General features: G+C 45.4%; 1 protein-coding gene across 1 annotated transcript in view; it reads right to left on the bottom strand.

Moving 5' to 3' along the window:
* The window catches only part of MAML3 (mastermind like transcriptional coactivator 3), a 450680-nt gene extending 430033 nt beyond the window's left edge, over positions 1-20647 (bottom strand). Inside the window, exon 1 of the mRNA XM_052654854.1 lies at positions 20177-20647. Within this exon, the coding sequence (XP_052510814.1) occupies positions 20177-20647 (471 nt within the window). The remainder of the gene's footprint in view (positions 1-20176) is intronic.
* Positions 20648-20899: the final 252 nt, after the last annotated feature.

Below are 20899 nucleotides of genomic sequence, written 5' to 3'. Positions count from 1 at the left end.
GGGGGTCCTGTACCAGGGTAACCATCAGCCCTGTTCTCGTCCACACTCTGCAGCGTGTCCCGGACCTGTCAGTGTCACGCCTGCGTCACTAATAACAAGCTTAGGAGAGTGAAAAAGAGGAGAACCACATACTCCATGAATGCCTGTGTTCCCTAGTCCTCTCCCAGAAGAACAGAGTTCTTTCACTGAGCAAGAGACTCAGTAAAAAAAAACAACTGAAGAAAGAGATGGTCTTATTAATGTATTGACACTCGCCACAAAGTCTGGCCTATCTCAATAAGCCACTTGCAGTTTGCAACCACCTGCTCCCCTCCTAAGGACTAAAAAAAAAAAAAAAATAGGAAAAACAACGATGACTTCCAGATAACTATGCTCCTCACAGCTGTGCAGTCATGAGGAGGAAAAACACCTTTTCTAACTTCCACTGGCGCTCACTGAGAACTCTGGACTTCAGGGAGGCTATTAGAAAAAGGTTAAATATGAGACTCGATAATGACATACCAAGGGACTTGCATCAGGGCTGTTCGAACACTACTCAGAAGCAATTGCTGTCGAGAGCCGGCGACCACTTTAAAGAGCTCTGGCGAGGTCTGCGTGTAGATGCCTCCATGGTGCCCTGGGAGGAGCAGGCTGGAGCCTCCTTATTCTGCACAAACATCCTTGAAAATATTCATGCTCCCTTTTTTAATTCCAAGATCACTAGATACTCATATCCAGTAATTCTTTCCACTACATGTTTTCCTCTATAGTGTTCTTTGTTTAATTTTCCTTTTACAAAGACACAGCTTTATGTACACAACAGTTACCTCTCCTTCCTCTTGCTGCCATAGGGTTTTTGGTGTACATCTTTAGACTCTGTGTTTCATTTACTCGAAACAGGATTGTCAATTGTTTAATATCACCAGCAAGTTTTTACTTCAAAAGTTCTGTTGGTAAAACGAAAAAATGAGTATGTAACCCTTTTCTGCCCCTACAGCTAGATGATACCCCTTTATAAAATGTGTGGTTATGCCCAGAGCACCCTGTACTATCCACGGCAGGGTTATAAACAACCAGCCACTGACACTATGTGATTGGCTCACCGTCCCCTGGTGCTTTATAATGATAACTAGAAAGCATAGAATTACACAGTCCCCAGAAGATACTTATAATTGAGTCACGGAGCATTCTGTGAATGTTTGGGACGGCGATCAGAGGACCACAAAGTGATAGTATTTCTAACTCTCACCAGCTAGAATGTAAATGAAGCACCCTAAAATTCAATTATAAAAGTCCTCTAGGTATTAAATAATTATAACACAAATCACATTAGGGGGGCAAGTGTTTTTTTTAATTGAATTGTCCCCATAACCCCTGTAGATTTCTATTTCTTAATAGTTCAGAAAAACAACTCAACTGGAATTTCAGATTCACGATTCTTCATCCAACTGGAAAAGCTGTACCAAACGTAGAATGTCAACAGGCTGTTTCTACTTTTGCTTTGCCTCAGGTCACTGAGTGACCTGGTAAGTGAGCTGAGTCTCACGGTAGCTCTGCTTATCCCATAAATGTGCTGCATAACAGAATGTCTAATATTATTGTGCAAATATAAAATGGCCAAATAGAATCCACAAGTTTAATTCAGTGGAATCAAGGATCCTTTGTCCATCTAAATATTCACCTACTCTTAATACCCCCAAACTTGTCTTATTTCTTACCCTCACCTTCTTCCTCTTGTCTCCCGCGTTCCTTTCCAGCTCTCTTTCTTTCTCCCTATTCGTCCTTTCCAACTTCTCCACCAGCGCTCCCTGGGGAAGGCTGTGATAGCTGCATAAAACCTCCCCAGTGGCTATGGGTGGCTCCACGGCGCTCAGGACGAGGAAGACGGAGAGTTAAGTTTGGGCCTTTTTTAGTCATTTTCTTGCTTCCATATTTTAAAAGGAGAGAAGGTAAAGACTGCTCCCCTAACTCAGGAAACTCAGGAAAGTAAAAGCCGCAGTCTCTCTCCCAGAACATGACTTATGAAAATACACCATTGAGGCAAGGTTGAAAGCATGTTCCCACCATCAGGGAGCTTCTAGAACCAACCCAGCTAGTAAATAGCAAACAGGAACCCCTCATTCTTCAGGATGCTCTGACTCTCATTTGGGGCACAGACATGGACTCTCCCATCTCCCCAGGGCTACAACAAGGGCGTCATACTCACACCAGATTTATAGAAGAGCTCTATTTTCCTCCAAATAATAGAAACATTTTCTTCAAGGCCAGTGATCACAAATCTAAAACTAAAGGCCTGAAAAAGTATCAGTTCCCGCAGAGCGTTCCAATGTAATCTCTGATTAGTCATTAGTAGAACATCACAGAAATAAATAAATATACATACACATACATATGTATATTTTTTTCCCAGCAGATTCGGCCTTGGGATGACATTTGTTCAGGAGAAAAAGAAATTCACTCATTCCAACACCAAAACGAAACCATTATGGGTGTTCTGCAAAGAAAAAAAAAAAAAAGAAGTTCCCTAGACTTCAAGAATAGGCTTCCCAAGCACCACTAGTGGTAAAGAATCCACCTGCCAATGCAGGGGACAGGAGACCTGGGTTTGATCCCTGAGTCAGGAAGATCCCCTGGAGGAAGACATGGCAACCCACTCCAGTATTCTTGCCTGGAGAATCCCAAGGTCAGAGGGGCCTGGAGAGCTACAGTCCATAAGGTCGCAAAGAGACACGACTGAATTGACTTAGCACATACGCACAAAGAGATCAAGAATATGGTGACATTTGGTGCTCCTCAATCAGGGTATCAACGCCACCCATCTTCTCCTTTCAGCTCCTGAAATAAAAATATTCTCCAGCACGCAGCACAATAGCACAGGCTACCGCTCTTCCTCGTGGAGTGTGATTCTCTCTGAAACTCGCCTTCTGCTACGTTTGCAGGAACCACTCTCCCAGGACCATGTGGCCTTCCTGGGTCTTTTCTTGCACTCTGGAGTCAAGAAGAAAGGAACCAGAATGAGTGACCCTGACTCCATAGAGGCTGAAGTCGTAAAGGATTCAGGATGCTGGTACAACTCCGGCCAGTGTGGGGCATGGTCACGGGGCACCCAAGGAGAACCCCCTGAGCAAAGTAGAGTTAATTAGTCTTTTTATGCACACACACATGCCAGCTTCACACATTAAAAAATACACCCATGCTAAGCAAAGGGCCTATTTTAGCAATGTCTTGTGAAAACTAGATAGACGGGTATACATGCTCCCTTGGAGCAGCAACGCTGGCCCTAAGGTACTAGCTGGCTTTAGCTATCCTAGTCTTAAGAATCAAGAGGGAACATGCAAAGCGCATCTGAAAAGTACTAAACACAGAACAAAGCAATGGTCACTCTCACCAGAAGTGAGCCCTGGTGAATTAATGCATCTCTAATAACTCACTGGCATTCCTGCAGAAAATTTCCCTTTGGTTATGGAGCCACTGGGCTGCGATGAAAAAAAAGAGCCTAGTTTCTCCTTGCGGAACAAATGATCTGATTAGTGATCAAAGGAAGGAGGCGTGAACGCTGCCCAAGTCTGAGTCCGCCACAGTACAGCCCGGCTGGCCTGGAGCCAAGAGCCCTCCTGCCAAGGAGACTAGAAGTTTCTGAAGAGCCACCACAGGCCCGATGCCTCGAGTCACTCGGACAAAAGCTGGTCACCGAGTCCAGCAACTGGGTTGCCAGGCACCTTATGCTTGGCAATATTGTCCTGCTGCAGCACGGGGGCCTGTGTGCTGGGCTCCTGCGTGCTGCACAGCTGTCAGCCCAGGCGCTGTTTTATCATTATTTTCACTGTTTTATTACTTTTCTGGGAATTCAAATCAGTGTAACCGCGCTTGATGCGCCGGGTGAAAAATGGTGTCTCCCTCCCCCCTCCTCCTTCAACCTAATGAATTGCCTTTTTTCATATCAAAGAGTAATGAGCACCAAACCACATAATATTTATTCATGGAACAAAAGACAGAGGGATGGAGGGGGTGGGGGGAAGCAGAAGCCGTTGCTGGGTGTGGAGAGGAGAAAAGCTGGACGTTTTAAAGGAGCTCTTCCTGCTGATCTCCAGTGACACGGGGTTCTGTGTGCAGGAAAAGCCAAACCCTTCCAAGTTCCCACCTTCAAGCTAGTCCTAAGTCAATGCTTAGAGACCCTGTGGCTAAGAGGTCACAGTGACTGAAAGTAACTCATCCCATAGAGCTGACAGTGACCTGGATCAAAATTTTCTTTCTCAGTGAAACTCCTCTACACAGCCTTCTCGCCTCTCTTGTGAGCACTAACCAGGTATATCTCAGAACATTCTAGATAGACCCCTTTTCTTCCGTATCACCATGACCTCCACTGTGGACGAGGGCTTGATCCGGCCCAGGAAGAAAGAGCTGCAGGAATAATGGTGACACAGGAGCTTATTTGCTCATTTCTTTTATTAGATGATGTGAATTTTACCCACCTCCCCTCCCTTTCTGCCCAAGTCAAGCTCACACTCTGATCCACGTTTTCTTTCCAATCCAAAAAACAGAAAATAAGTACAATAGTAGGAATAATTTAAGCCAACCCATGGTTAACCTCCTTCCCTACAGACACTGAGACAGGTCTCCTATGCAAAGCATCCCCAAATTGAGAGGGACTACCAAGTCAAGTTAATATGCCAAATGAACCATGTTTCTTGAAGGCCACATCCCCCAATAGGCAAGTCATCAAAGGAACACTTTCCTTTAATGTAAGAGGGCTATTAAACAAAGGTTTCTCAAAAAACAACACAGGCTCATGCTCAGAGAGAGATTAAGAGGCACTGGGAACATGAGGAATTTTTAACACCAGTGGCTGAGTTGCTGTTTCTTCCTCCCATTTCATTGCTCAGTATTTTGAATTTCCCCATCTAAAAATCCTACTTTGTTATACACACTATTATATACATAAAACAGCTAAACAAGGACCTATTAGATAGCACAAGGAACTACATTCAGTATCTTTTGTAATAACCTATAATGGAAAGGTATCGAAAAAGGAATATATATATATATATATATATATATATATATATATATATATCTGAATCACTTTACATCTAAAACTAACATGGAAAATTAACTACACTTCAATTAAAAATGGTTTAAAAAAATCTATGTTGGGAATAAAACATATTTTTTAAACTATGAAAAATGTTTAAATTCTTAAAAATCACACCATAATCCACTTCTTCCTATGACCTGGGCCACCCAGACAGCTGATGAATTTATCTGGATAATTTCACTCAAACCCAGTCATGGAATCCTTTGCTAAAGCAACCCTCTTGCTCCCTCCTCTTACAGTATCAGTTCTGTAAGGCTGTCAAAGCTAATTATCTCTCTTCTCTAATTTATTGCTCTTCAGTGCATCATAAACACATAGATTACAAAAAGTTGAAGAAAACAAGTGAAGTGCGCATTACACTGTGAAGGAAAAGACAGACAAATAATTACTCGGAGTATCCACTCTCTGTTAATAGAGTAATGAAAATGGCATTAGGAAGAATGGATGAGAATACGGAAGCCAGCCAATCCCCCTTCCCTCTTCCATATATGGTTGTCCCCACCCCCATGAGCCAATACCAGAAACTCCTACACCATCACTTTAGGGTAAAGAGGGAAGCAAAATTCTTAGGTTGGCAGTCCTTTGACATTCCAGACCACAGATAAACACGGAGCCTACCAAACCAGTGACACAGACAGCCGGCACCTCAGCAGAGGGAACAAAGACACACAGTCTGCCCTGCACACACTGTCATTAAGCGCCCTTCCTTAAAACTATTGCTACATATTTCCAAGTGTTCCAATTCTAATCTCAGACCACAAACTTCAAGTTAAAAGAAAATGCCCCTGAATGATTCATATCAGTTCTTTCAATCTAAGAACAGAATCGAAGGTTGAAAAATTTAAAAAAAGCAAGTCTATTTGAATTTCAATAGCCAAGAGGAGAGCTATCCCAGACCTACAAAGTACCATACTCGGCCACCCTCGAAGTTATCGTGACCAAGTTCATCAGGGTCTCCAGACCTAGCCATACCTGCCCCCCCAAATTTTTTTCCAGTATAGTTATTCAATGTCGTGACAAATAGCTTTCCCCAATAGTCCTTCAACAGGTTCTAAGAAGTAAGCTGCGTGAAATCCAAAATCTAAAGGCATCATTTCTGTGCTTCAGTGACAAAAACCGAACGTGTCTTCAAAAAATCCAATAGCAGCTGCAAACAATTTAGGAATTCCCAGTTACACAGAAAAAGACGTTTTCAACCTTTTAGCTGTAACAACTTCTAAACTGAGAAAGTTGCTTCTTTATATAAACCACCTCTATTTACCCAACTTCAGAGGCTCTCCCGGGAAAAGGCTACTGCAGGATGTGAATAGTAAGGGAATGTTACAACCGGAGAGGTGCGGAAATGCAGACCCCACTATAAGGAAATACCTGAAGTGATTAAAGACAAATACCACCTGCAGATTCTGTAAAGCGGGCCATTGCTACAGCCACACATGTTCTCATGGTGGCCGGGAGAAAGGGAGGACTGAAACCCCACGGTGGATTAGAACTGGGGACGGAAGGTGCCAAAACAGAATATGGCAGCAGGTACCTGGTGGTTCAGACAGTCACGAATCTGCCTGTAATTCGGGACACCCGGGTTCCATCCCTGGGTTGGGAAGATCCCCTGGAGAAGGAAATGGCAGCCCACTCCAGTATTCTTGCCTGCAAAATCCCATGGACTGAGGAGCCTGGCGGGCTACAGTCCACAGGGTCACAAAGAGCTGGACATGACTTAGTGACTAAACAGCATAAGGATGTGTGTTTTACCCGCTATGGGAGCTCTGGCATTATTATCACGCAGCCATTCTGAAGCCAAAACTCAAGGCCAACCCAGCAAAACAGCTGTATTTCTTTTATGTATTATCCAGAAAATTGTGTCGAGCTAGGATACTATGTCCAATTTCTTTGCATAAATGTTAATGTTAACCTCCAGATATTCCTCTGCAGGAATTATATCCATAGTAATTTAACTTTCTTAAAAAAAAAATTGGTCTGAAACATACTTTTGATAAGATATGTTTTTTTAAAAACTCCATAATGAGATAAGACTTGACTCTGAGCATTTTTTATCTATCACAAATCACCTCTGGACTCTTTCAAAAGGAAATAAGAAAATGCTTTTTAAAGGAACTAGAAATTAAAAGTTTATTGCAGCATTGCTATAATATCACCAGCCTTTAGAAAGTAGTTTTTACCTAACAGCTATAGTCAGATATCTATGAAATAACTACTATTCAAAACAGAGAACCATTTTTACTGTCTACCATCAGTGTAAAGGTTTAATGTTATACTTGGGGCAAAATGCAAGGCAGCTGTCCACCTTTTACATACATGGAAGTCATCCTTCAAAGAAGACATCTGGGTGCTAGAAATGAAAGACACAGATCCAGGGAAAATCAAAAACAAACACAGAGAAAGTCAGATGACACTTCTCAGAGGGAGAGTAGACTAGCAAAAAGGAAACCTGGCTGTTTAAACTTGACGATCAGCAGAAGAGTCAGAGGCTGAAGTCGTATTGCATGATCCGACCAGCAACTTGAAGGATGTCTGCATGGATAGTCCTGGCTGGCCTAGTTTCAGGATCGGGAGCAAGGCCCTTATTTCATGTGTCTAACCAGCTGTAAGCTACCGGGGCAGAAGATATCTAGCTGTCTTTAGACTGAAGCCCCCTCCCCCTGAAGGCTGCACTGTGCACACAGCTGCATTAGCTTAGCTGGCCAAAGGGGCTTTTCTCACTAAGATGCTATGTGGTGCGGCTACATGAAATAGAAACATAGAAAATGGCTGTCACTAGTTAGCTAGATCACCAACTGAAGCAGAGCGTCTGGTTTATTGGAATCACTGGGGAGAGCATGACCTCTAAAGTGGAGGCCAATCACCTACAGCTCCACCTTTGGTTTACTTATGTGGTTCAAATCACCGCCACCAACATTCTGAACAAGTCTCCAGGCCCTACTGCCACGGTGACAAAGGTAAGACATGAGTTGGTGGTAAAGGAGATGAGGAGAGAGGGTCACCAAGGCCAGAGGTATGGGGGCCAGGAGACAGCAAAGGGATCTTCTGAGAAAACAGCAGGGTCCAGGGAATTCCCTGGTGATCCAGTCATTGAGACTCGGCCTTCCGACGCGGGTGCTACCAGGGATTCAATCCCTGGTTGGGAAGCTGAGGTCCCTCATGCCTGAAGGCCAAACACCCAAAACATAACACAGAAGCAATATGGTAACCAATTCAATGAGCGAGTGAGTGTTCAGTTGTGCCCGACTCTTTACAACCCCATGGACTGGAGCCCACCAGGCTTCCCTGGCTATGGGATTCTCCAGGTAAGAATCCTGGAGTTGCATGTCATTTCCTGTTACAAGGGGATCTCCCCACCCCAGGAATACAGCCCACATCTCCAGCATCTCCTACACTGGCAGACGGATTCTTTACCACCGAAACTTTTTAAATGGTCCACATCGAAAAAATAAAAATCTTATAAAAATGAGACAGCAGAGCTGCCCAAGGACCAACACGTCCAGGGATCTTCATGCTGGGCTCCTGTTCAAACAGATCTGAAAACCTAAAGGAAGTGAGGACTGCTTCTGGGAGAGCATGGTTCTTTTGAAAAGGCGGCCACTCACACCATCTTTTCAAGACAGAACCCTTCAGTCTGGCGAAGGCAGAACAACACTGTAGCCAAGGGTATAGATTCTGGAGCCAAACTGTTCCGGCTCTTGTCAAAATACAGACTGTAGTTCTGAGAATCTTCCTGGAGGGCAGCTGCCATGCCAAGGGTAAATCAAAATGACAGAGAAGGGCAGTCCTGAGACCACTTCACCTGTATGCTGAAAAGTGATAGGATTTCTCCTGTCCAAACAAACCCTGGAAAGCAAGTGTCGAGGCAAGTCCATTTTGATGCATTTTCTTCAGTTGGCCAGGTCAGCAGGTTGTTATTACCATGTTACACAGATGACTGGATTAGTCAGGGTAATTGAACCTGGAGGAAGTGGCAGCTCACAGACCTGTGATTTTTATGACCACTCAAACCTGCACGCACGGCCACCCCAGGTACCGTGCCACCAACAGAAAGATATTTACGCATAAAGCCACGCAGGCCTGGGGAACACCAAGTTCAAGAAAAGTACAGAGAACTACAAAAGCTGTTCAAGACCGTGAATTCCCCGTGTTCACAGCCTGAACCAGCGCTGGTTAACTAGACTCCTACTCACTTCGTCACTGGGACCAGATGAAAAGAAAGAAAGTCATTTCTCTAAGATGTATGGACAGATATACAGCCTGTACAAATTAAGTGTTGACGCAGACTGCAATGACACATACCAAGCGCTAGAGTTGATACTTTTTTTTTTAAGCCCTACTTTTCAAGAGACACAATTATCACTTGCCCTAAAATGGATTGTAATAAATAAGATCCAGGATCTATGTTAAACAATATTAGATTAAGAGATTTGGCTTCTTCAGAAGAAACAGACTTCTGTTTATACATATTACGTACACAGAAGAAAGTCCAAATTTGTGCTATAGAAATCTCACATATGTACAGTGATAAATGGATAAGGATGTCCATTGCAATTAAGTAAGGCTTAATTGGCAGAAAATGAGAAACTATCAATCTCTCAAAGTATGGGATCACTCAATCAACTTTGCGATATTTTATTCTGGAATGGGGGGCTTCCCAGGTGCCACAGTGCTAAAGAATCCACCTGCCAATACAGGAGATTCTAGAGATTTGAGTTCAATCCCTGGGTCAGGAAGATCCTTTGGAGGAGGATGGTAACCCACTCCAGTATTCTTGCCTGGAGGGCTATAGTCCATGGGGTCACAAAGTCAGACACAACTCAGCAACTGAACACACACACACAGAGGTAGGTCTTTTTTTTTTTCTGGCTGCACCAAGTGGCTTGTGGGATCTTAGTTCCCTGACGTGGGATTAAACCCAGACCATTGGCAGTGAAAGTATAGAGTTTTAGCCACTGAACCACCAGGGAATTCCCAGGTAGTTCTTTTTCTATCATGAGGATATGAAGAGGAAGAAAGAGACAAAGGCCCTATCCTCTAATAACTGGTATTTTATTTTCATATTGTTTAATAAAAGTTTTATCATTAAAAAAAGAAGGATGTTGTCATTGCCAACATTTCAGCTAATTGAACAACTGCTGGAACATTCTGGCTCATCAACACAGCCCATTTCATCTGTGAACAGTTTCTATTTTCATATAATTGTTTTTTTAATATATTAAACCAAACTTTGCTTCAAATAATCGCCAACCACTGATCCTAACTTTATCCCCTGGAGGCCACAAAGAGTGCATCTAATCCTTTCTTCACATGACAGCCCTTCAAATATTTTAAGAAAGTAATCATATCATCCCCCAAATCAAACTAAACACCTCCAGGTCTTCCAGCTGCTCTTCATGTGACATGATTTCAAGACCTGTGCCTTCCTGCTTGTTCCTTTTCAAGTGCTCTCTCTCTCTCTCTAATTTCTTCTAAAAGCTTGACGTCAAGCCGTGGTTGTGGTGCCAGTGTGTGTGTGTGCTTAGTCATTCAGTCGTGTCTGACTCTTTGCAACCCCCTGGACTGTAGCCCACCAGGGGCACCTACTCCAAAAAAAATAAAAGGAAACTGATCTTTCTTGTTTTTAAAGCCTTGTTTTTAACAACCACCCTTTAATCTTAATTCTCCACCACACCAACTAATCCTCTCCCCTCCACAAAGTGATTTTATTTGAAAAACAGTGAAATAAATGTTGCTACAGAAAGCAGTGCCAGAAACTATTGGAAGCTTGCAAGAAGATACAAAGCATTTAGTATTCTTAGGATTTCCTTAAATGTTAGCTTATGGCGTGTGTGTTCTCAGTTGCTCAGTCATGTCTGACCCTTTGCAACCCCACATTCTGTAGCCTGCCAGGCTCCTCTGTCCAGGAGTACTGGAGTGGGTTGCCATTTCCTCCTCCAGGGGATCTTCCTGACCCAGGGATGGAACCCACATCTCCTGTGTCTCCTGCACTGGCAGGCAGATTCTTTACCGCTGAGCCACTTGGGAATCCCTGTTAGCTTGTTAACGATTTCCATTAACATGTTCTCATCAAACCACAAAGACCACTTTACCGCTTTACGTAGCTCATCTGAAACATGAATGATGCTCTGCTGTGAGTCCAATGACAGTAAGGACCTGGGTTCATTACTGAATCCCACACACCTAGAAACAGTATCCAATATGTAGCAGTTGTTCAGGACCTTGCCATGAGACCCCGGCCTCCACATGAGTGAAATAAGCCTCAGATCACTCTAAGTCTGCACTTAGGAGGCAAAAAGTGATAGGAAAGTAATTCATAAAAACAAGCCCAGCATTTGCGTAGCACCATAAAATCTTTGGAAGTCTTACATATATTAATTCATTTGAGCCAAACAACCGCTCCGGCAGGGAGATGGGAAAATGCTCAGAGATGCTGGGCATCTCATCCAGATAGGAGCCGGCCAGGCACAGGCCAAGGCTTTTTAGTGTTTGTTCTACTTAAGAAATCTTGGCTGTAAAGAAGTCAATGGAGGAAGCCAGCATGACCGGGTCAAGGTTATCTTCTTCCCAGGGACTGGCTGTCTACCTCATGGCAACACCGCTCCCCTCTCCACCCTGTAAGTAGTAAGAATGGTTTTGAAAAGCTGTAAAGAAAGCCACACTGTATTTTCAACATTCTAAGGGAGCTCCTTGTTTAAGGCATGGTTTCTCAGTAGCAGCAACACTGATCCTTTGGACACGGTGATTCTTTGTTGCGGTTGTATTTAGGAGGTTTAACAGCATTCCTGGCTTCTACCCTCTAGACAGCAGTAGCACCCCTCCAATTGTGACAACTGAAAATGTCTCCCAACACTGCCAAATGTTCAGGTTGGGGGCAAAATCTCCACTAATGGAGACTCTATGATTTCAAGGAATCTTGTGGTAAATCCACTTAAATGGTAGAGGTAGTCATTTAAAGAAGCAGGGAAATATTTCAGGAATTTTTTTTTTTTCAGATACAAATGATTATAACATTAGCTCGGAAAAATATTTATGAGTTTTAACAATGTCTGCAGGTTCAGAATAGACTACTAAAATCATATGTTACTGCCATAAACTCCCAAGGTACCAGGATACTCTTTACCCCAAATGAGCAGAACCTCTCTTGCCACCCATTCCAGGAGATACCTCCAAAATCCTCACCCACCTCTTGCCTCTCTCTCTTACCACTAGAGTTTCTTAAAGCCTTTTACTGGGAACCAGTCCCTTTAGATTCACTCTCAATCATCGAGTTACTTTCAGCATCTCACAAACAATCAAAGAAAGAAAAATTACCCACCACTGTGAGAAGGAAGGGCGCTAGCAGAGCTTGTCTTTAGAGCTGTGCAATCCTTTTGAGTCACAGTTACAGCCCAGGTTGAATCTGCACAAACAGACTCAGCATTTCAGCCTTTTCTTTTGAAGGAAAAGAAGCCCCTGTCCTGACATGTGTTTTCTGGAGGTGGAGAGAGATACTGTGAGAGAGATATGGTAATGGTTCTAACGTCTTTACAAGCAGAAGCACAAGTGACTGTGTTAAGGATCAGAGAGTCCGTAATATGAAACATTATAAAACTAGATTCTACCCAATAGAATGGGGACTCAAGGAGTTAAGACATTCTGGAGGCTGTTACTTTAAACATTTCATTCAAGCTTTCTATGGTTGTTAAGCCATTGCTCAAGGAAGATGAGTGTTAGTTATTCTTACTCTAAAAGATTCTACTTCAGCATCTGATGCAAAGAGCCGACTCATTGGAAAAGACCCCGATGCTGGAAAAGATTGAAGGCAAAAGGAGAAATCAGCAGCAGAGGATAAGATGGTTAGACAGCATCACTGACTCAATGGACATGAACAATATCTGGGAGATAGTTAGTAGAGGGGAGAAGGAAATGGCAACCCACTCCAGTATTCTTGCCTGGAGAATCCTATGGACAGAGGAGCCTGGTGGGCTGCTGTCCATGGGGCTGCACAGAGTCGAACACAACTGAAGCGACTTAGCATGCATGCATGCATTGGAGAAGGAAATGGCAACCCACTCCAGTATTCTTGCCTGGAGAATCCCAGAGACAGAGGAGCCTGGTGGGCTGCTGTCTATGGGGTGGCAAAAAGTCAGATACCACTTTGTGACTAAACAACTTCAGCATAAAAGTCATTTCTAACCAATGGAAGGTCCAATATAATTAAAGAGACGTGTCTAAATTATTCTTAAGAAATCACTTTCCTTATGTCAGAGGAAGTACTGCAGGTCTTTTGAGATTTTTATTAAATTCCCCCTAGAATAGTAGGCACAGCTTTCCCTTTAAAAAAAACTCTGAACCATAGTAGTAATGGCTTTTTCTATGCATGTATGTATGGTGGCCCTAAAGGAACACTGTGCTTCTTTCCCAACTGGAGTTGCTTATCCATAGCTAAAAAGTCCCTCAACTGTTTAACAGATGGAATAGCCAGCTATATTTAAAAAAAAACAAAAAAAACTGTGCATCTTCTCCAATCCATGGGATGGAACACTATGATCTTTAAGTATTCATTATATGGCAGGCCCTCAACTCCATCTTCTGAGTAAGTTTATCCAGTACTATTCCTTTAGTTCTTTAAGCTTTGCTAAACAACAACAAAAAAAAGTGTTTTTTGTTTTTCTAAGTTTAGGAAAATTAATTAGTCAATTTTCCAAAAGTTCCATTTCCATCTCACAAACACGAATCAATGAATTTTTGGAATGTGTCTGAAAAGCATGCTGTATTTTTTAATGAAAATTTAATTTGGGGGATCCAATAACTCCAGCATGGTCATCTGTAAATCAACGTTTTTTGTAGTGTCAAATTAGTTTGAAACAACAGGCAAATAAGCATATTATTTTACTTAAAATGTCATGCAAAAGGGGAATAACAGCCTCCAACTGTTGTGAAGTCACTGGCATCAAGGCTAATGGTGACTAAATAACAAAGACCTGTTACTCCCTTAAACCTAGCTAAAATAATACTGAAAATCTACCAAAAAAATACTACATTGTCAAAGTCTTGGATGCAAGAGCGTGATTTAGCATTTTCACTTCTTTTAATTTTTACTTTATTTTGCTTTACAATACTGTATTGGTTTTGCCATACATTGACATGAATCAGCCACGGGTGTACATGAGTTCCCAATCCTGAACCCCCCTCCCACCTCCCACCCCATATCATCTCTCTGGATCATCCCCATGCAACATTTTCACTTCTATGAAGCACTATGAACTGTGTACCAATATCGTAAAATGTATGAATGACATTTAAAAATTCAGTCTATTCTCTATGATTTGCGCTAATGAAGAATAAATGGTATACTAAATTAAACCCATAATTAATCCAAAATAATTGGTATCTTATCCAGTTCATTACTTATAAGAGGAGGAAGCACTAAACTCGTCTTCTTCTTGCTTCTTCCCATTCTTTGGTAAAAGTGCGAAAGAGCAGTGAAAAGACCAAAAGGTTGGCAGCAGGCGGAGAAAAGAAAAACAAAGCAAACAGCTGGCTCTGAAAACTCAGTAATCAGCCTCTGAAAATGCAAAGCTATCTGGGAGAACTAAAACACAAATATTATGAAAACCTTGGGACTGAGTTTTAAATATGTTCCTTTTTATAAGATTTTGATGTCTGATTGATGTCACAGTTCTCTGTGATGGGTAATATGGAAAGAGATGACAGAAGTTAGCCACCTTAAGCTCAGAAATGTAGCACAGAAGTGTTAATTAATACACATGGAGCACTGATCACAAGTAAAACTCCATGACATTAAATAAAACATAAGTACTAGAGATGTCTTCAAAAATTACTGTGTAGTGTACAGAATGGTTTATTATACTAGATTCCTTCTCCGGCAGCAGCACTAATGAGAGAGAGAGAAAGACTCCCGCATTCGTATCTCAACCAAATGGGAAAATCCAATCAGGAAACCTTTTTCACAACACTTGGCTATCAGTCTCAGAGAGATATGCAGAAAACAACTCTGTATAGCTCCGTTTTACCGTTTAAAATTCTCGTCCTGCTTTCGGAAATGTCAGTCCACCATATCCAGGGACTGTTTATTTTCTTCATATCAGGTGGCACAAAACCTCCGAAGATTCTAACGAGGCAGGATAGAAAGCATCAAACATGCTACCCCCTGAAAACTCAACTTCCCCTGATAAGAAACTCAGCCTGAAGAGCATTTTAGATTATGATAAATGATTAACTATGCTTTTACTTTTCTGATCATTGGCTACCCATTACTAAATAAAATGTACCACAACTAAAGAACATACATAACACAATTGAGTATGTACTGGTGCGTCTTCGCCGCCCTCTTTTTTAATGCTTCTTGAGAATTAAAAGACAAACACTTGTGAAGAGAAATGAAATTTCAAAAAGTTTTTCACAAACTTAAGGCACACCCTGTGTGGGCTATGGAAAGTTTTTCAAGAGATACTGTCAAATCCTCTCACCCAGAAGAGCAGTAGAACAGGATAAGCCAGAGAAAAGGTTCATAAGAAAGATTCACAAATGGTTTGACCTAACAGGCTTGCAAAAACACTTGACTACAAAGCCAACAATTTACCTTCAACAAGATAAGCAAAGGCAAACCAGCTTCATTTATAAGGAGGTTTAGCCCTGGACTAGTATACTGATATTTCCTGTATCTCTTCCAGGAGGTAATGAGAAAGAACACTTTGGATCAGTTCAGCCACTCAGTCCTGTCTGACTCTTTGCAACCCCAGGGACTGCAGCACCACAAGCCTCCCTGTCCATCACCAACTCCCAGAGCTTGCTCAAACTCATGTTCATCGCTGCCATCCAACCATCTCATCCTCTGTTGTCCCCTTCTCCCCTTGCCTTCAATCTTTCCCAGCATCCGGGTCTTTTCCAAAGACAAGACTAGAAATCCAAACACTTTGGATAGACTGTAGTTTTCTCTAAAACAGCGTTTAATCTGCTTATTATCAAATAAACAATGTGATAAACTCTTAAGAGCAGGAATCACATAGATTTATGCAGTCTCTAAGCTGTGTATAAATTAAGCACACTGTGAAAGTTATGATAGTGCTGATAAGTAGAAAGGTCATGAAAACAGAATTTATCCAGGTCAAGTAAGCTACCACCATTTGAGATTCTGAGGGCTGCATCCTCATGCATTTGGTATGCCTGAATGAGAATGAACTTGTCAGGGAATTTATCTTAAAATTTTATCCAGGGGTTCAGTTTCAAGTATAGAAAATGAACAATGTCTCATTCTGCTACAACAAACAAAACTACTTCAGGAAAAGCCATCTTTTCAACTGCATTGTTCTTACCAGCAACGCTTGGGGGTGGGGGCGTGGGGGTGAGACCCTTCTGATATACAGTATGTGTAGAGAAAGTCATTTAACATCTAGAAACTATCTTTTACCTGAGGGAATGCAGCTTCAAACCCAGGCCTGGGCCAGCTACTCTCTAACAGGCTATTATGTGTGCTCTCAGTCATGTCCTGCTGTTTGCAACCCCATGGACTGTAGCCCGCCAGCCTCCTCTGTCCATGGCATTTCCCAAGCAAGAACACTGGAGTGGGTTGCCATTTCCTTCTCCAGGGCATCTTCCCAACCCAGGGATCAAACCCACATCTCCTGCCTCTCTTGCAGCTGGATTCTTTACCACCTTCCCAGGAGCCTGGAGCCAAGGAAGATTTCCGTCTCCTCACCCACCCTGCTTCTGGATTTCTTGCTTGTTTTTCATGTCTATGCTTGTAAATGTGAAAGATAAGAAAACAAATCAAAAGAGGTAAGCCTTGATTATTAGACTGCCTTCTGAACCCAAATCAAGCAGAAAGAGAACTAATCGATATTTAGTACTTTAGACATATTGGCCCTAAGAAGGTAAACAAAAGCAATAAAACAGAAAAAAAATCCTATTCATCTTTATTTTTATCATCACCATTATTATTATCTGACTCTGGGTGATTGCTGCTTTTCTTTAAGGCCTTCCAAATAGAGAGCTCAATCTGAGAACTAAATATAATTGCTCTGTGCCCCCTCCCCCAGAGCCCAACTAAAATCCAGCTGCTAATTCAAGATCAACGTTTTCTTTGCAACCTGTTCTCTCAAGATTTTTACCTCATAAACAGGCCAAGTTGAAATACTCTTTCATTTCAGGGTTCTATGTAAAATTTTGAGCTAATTATCTTTAAAGAAAACATAACTTGTAGAGGAGGATGTTAACTTGTTCCCCTTTATTTTATATGGTACATAGAATTTACATGCAACTCGGCTTAAGACTGGAGGCTGTTGATTTTCATTACACTCATCACACAAACTTGTGCCACGTATTAATGGGAGATGCACGTATGAAATACACTTGAAGCTAAAATATACTCCTGTACATCAGTCTCATCAATAAGCTAAATTATTGTCATAAAACTGACAGAAGAATGTTATTTTCAGGCAATCATTTTTCAAGTTTAGCTGTTAACTTGCTGAACTGGGATTCGCCATGAAACGTACAGCTTACGAGTCGTCTATTCAAGTAAGCTCTATCTTTTCATTTTCAAAAGCGAGCTCTGGTTTGGGCTTGCTATGTCCTTCCAGATAACATCAGGACCCTGAACTGTCTCCCACCTTCGGGTGTATCATAACCCAGGCGCGCGCACCAGGAGTCCCCCATCTCTACCCCTCCCAGGGCCCATATGGCCCCCACGAGGGAACACAACCTAAAACTTTCTGGCTGCAAACTCTACTGCTCTCGCCTGCGATCAAAAGCGACCGGGCACCGGCTTTTGTTCCCGCGTTGCCCAGCTGGCGCGGTAGTCCTCCAGTCCTCCAATCCCGAAAGGTCGGCAGAGAGGCGGTGGGACTAAGATTTTGGAGCCTCCCCAAAGAAGCCCATTTCTACGCAATCCGAGCGCGTGGGACTTAAAAAAAAAAAACAGGAAAAGAGGGCGTGTAGCAGGCAAGGGTGATATTCCCAGTGCCTTTCAAATGCTACTTGAGTCTTAGGTACAAAAGTGAGTCTCTTCGTCCGTGGAAGGGCGCTAAAGGGGGCGGGGAGTGGCAGACGGCGCGGACCGGGAGAGAAATGGGTACCACCAGGGCACGCGAGATATAGTCGAGATGCAGGCCCGCCCCGCCTCCGGGTACAATCAGAAAAGCTAGGGTGTCAGTGGTTTTCGGCTTCCTGTTTGTAAAGCGAGAACCTCCCTCCCTGACTCTGTGACCGTCGTTCTTCCTCCCCACCGTGTCCGCCTCTTCGCGCACGGGCGCGGGGGGAGCGCGGGTCCCCAGGGGAGGGGCAGGGCCGCCAGGCGCAGAGCCCCTCCCAGCCGGGCGGCCTCCCGAGCCGAGCCCGGCCGCGAAGCGGACAAAGCGCCTCCCGCTCCCTCCCCCACGGCCGCGTTCCAGAAGGGAGGGGGAAGGCGGGCTCGAGGAAGGTGGGAGGAGGAAAAGGGGTGGGGGGCAAGGAAAAGGAGGAGGGAAGGTGCTGCCGGCGGGACTGGGCCCGATCGCGCCGAGCAGGGAGAGGAGGGAGGAGGGGCTGGGCGGCCTCGGAGAACCCGGAGGAGGGAAGGATTCTTGAAGCCCAAGATAAACAAATTGTTCCTCTTCACGTGCGGGGTGGGGGGAGGTGGGGAGTGAGCGCAGTGGCCTCTCTCCTCTTCCCCTCCCCCCAGCCGGCTCTTTGTCACGGAACGCCCGGCGAAAGCCCGCGCCAGCGCCCGCGCCAGCACCCGCACCACCCCGGGCGCCTACGACCCCCAGACCCGGGACGTGCGCTATTGATACGCCGCACACCGACAGGGCCTCCCGCGCCGCCGATCGAGGTGCGGTCTGCGGGGTAAACGGGCGAAGGCGCGCGGCCCCGCTGCGCTCCTGGGTTCCCACCGCCCGCCCCACCCCGCACACGCGCGCAACCCAAACCAGGGCGGCGCGGCGGGGGAGGGGGCTGCAGACACCTTTCCCAAACTTCCGGCTCCCAACCCCCGCCTCCCCCGCCCCAACCGCGAAAGGAAAGCCAAAGAACCGGAGAGTGGAGATAGGAGAAAGGATTCCACCCTCAGGGTTAGGGGGTGGGAACTGCCCCTTCCTCCCGAGAAGTTAAGCCATTGGCTGCTCCTCCTACCTCGAACCCACCCACCCAGCCATTTAAGCCTCTTTCACCTCCCCACTACCTTCCACTCCTCCAGGCTTATCAGACAGGCCCGGAAAGTTGGTGGGGAACGGGGCGGGAGACAGAAGCGGAGAAAGCTCCTTGCAAGCAAGTTTAAGAGGAGGAGGGGAGAGACTCCCCCTTGCGGAGTTGCGTGACGGGGACTCTCGGCGCAAGCCCAGGGAGTCTCTCTCCCCTCCCGCCCCGGCGAGCCGCTCCTGTCTCGACCCTTGGGGCCGCTCCACCTGCCGAACCAGCTGCGGGTCTCGAACCGCGAGGGAGCGCACCCGCGCCCCGCATCCGCGCGCGCCCTCACCGACGCGCGCGCGGGCGCGCGTCCACCCTCGCTTGTTTCTCACCCACTTGAAAGTTCATTCACAAAACTCTTAGACTTTCTCAGCCCAAAGGGGGTGAGCCAGGGAGAGGAGGCAAGAGCATCTCCATCCCTCCTCCTCCCCACGGGGTTCGAGAGCCTGGTGCCCGCCCAGAATCTGCGACAGCATCAATTCCTCCCTACACTCGGCGGATGTGCTGAGCGGGGTGGGCGAAGGGGGACGGGTCTGGGGAGCCCAGGCGGCGAGGTGAGGGATGGGGTAGGGAGCGGTGAGGAGGAGGAGCGAGGTTTCAACTCGGTACACTCTTTCACATCGGTATCTAGGAAAGGGAGAGGGGGGTAAAACTTTTCCAGTGCCTTACTCCGACGCTCCTCTAGGCTCCCTCCGCCCCTTGCAGTCGTGACTGGCTTCCCCTCCTCTCGCCCCGTCTTCCCCAAATCTGACAACCCTGACAGATTAACAGGTAGCGGCGACGGCAGCTTTAGCTCAAAAAAGTTGACGTTAACCCTTCGGCTTCAGCCCACCTCGCCCGCCGTGCAAATCAGATCCCCGCGCCCCCTTGTTAAGAAGCTCCACGCGCCCCCCCTCTCATGCGCGCGCCCCGTGCCCGCTGCCAGCGCGCCCTCACCATGATCAGCGTGTGGTTCCTCTGCTCCGCCGAGGCAGCCTCCGCATCTTGCTGGGGTTTGCTCTGGTGCTGTTGCTTGCCGGCGCCGGCGCCAGATTTCTTGGCCCTCTGCTCCAAGGTCCGCTGGTAGAGGTTCACGGTGTCCCGGCGCTCCAGCTCCAGCTGCTCCACCTGAGCCTGCTGGTACCTGTTCTCGCAGTTGACGTGGTGCCGCCGGCAGCCCTCGATGCGCTGGCGGAGCCGCTCCACCACCGTGCTGTGCTTGGGGACGGCCGCCGGTCCGCCGCCCGGTCCCCCGGAGCCGCCGGTGCCGCAGCCGGCAGCCGGGTGATTGCTACACGGAGCAGCGGGAGTACTATTGGGAGTATTATTCACACCGATCCCGGCCCCGCCGAGGCTGCTGTTCAGGCTACTGTTGATGCAAATACTACTGCCATTCGCGGCAGCAGCGGGGGCTGCGAAATCCCCCATCCTGCTCCCCGGGCACACTATTTTGGAAGAACTTTTTTTATCCACCCCCTATCAGCCTCCTCCTTGGGTCCAAGGATTAAAATAGTTTAAGTGGAACGCGGGGGAGACGCAAGCACATGGATGGAAACAGCGATCCCGACCGGGCGAAAAAAAAAGGGGGGGGAGAGATTTTGGGGTGGTTTTTTTGTTTCCTTTTTTTAAACTGTAAAGCTCGAGGGGAAAAAAGGGGGGGTGTTATCAGAATACCATCAG

This window comes from Budorcas taxicolor, chromosome 17 (genome assembly GCF_023091745.1).
Source record: "Budorcas taxicolor isolate Tak-1 chromosome 17, Takin1.1, whole genome shotgun sequence".
In the NCBI taxonomy this organism is placed as follows: Eukaryota; Metazoa; Chordata; class Mammalia; order Artiodactyla; family Bovidae; genus Budorcas; species Budorcas taxicolor.
This window is presented reverse-complemented; position numbering and strand designations above follow the sequence as displayed.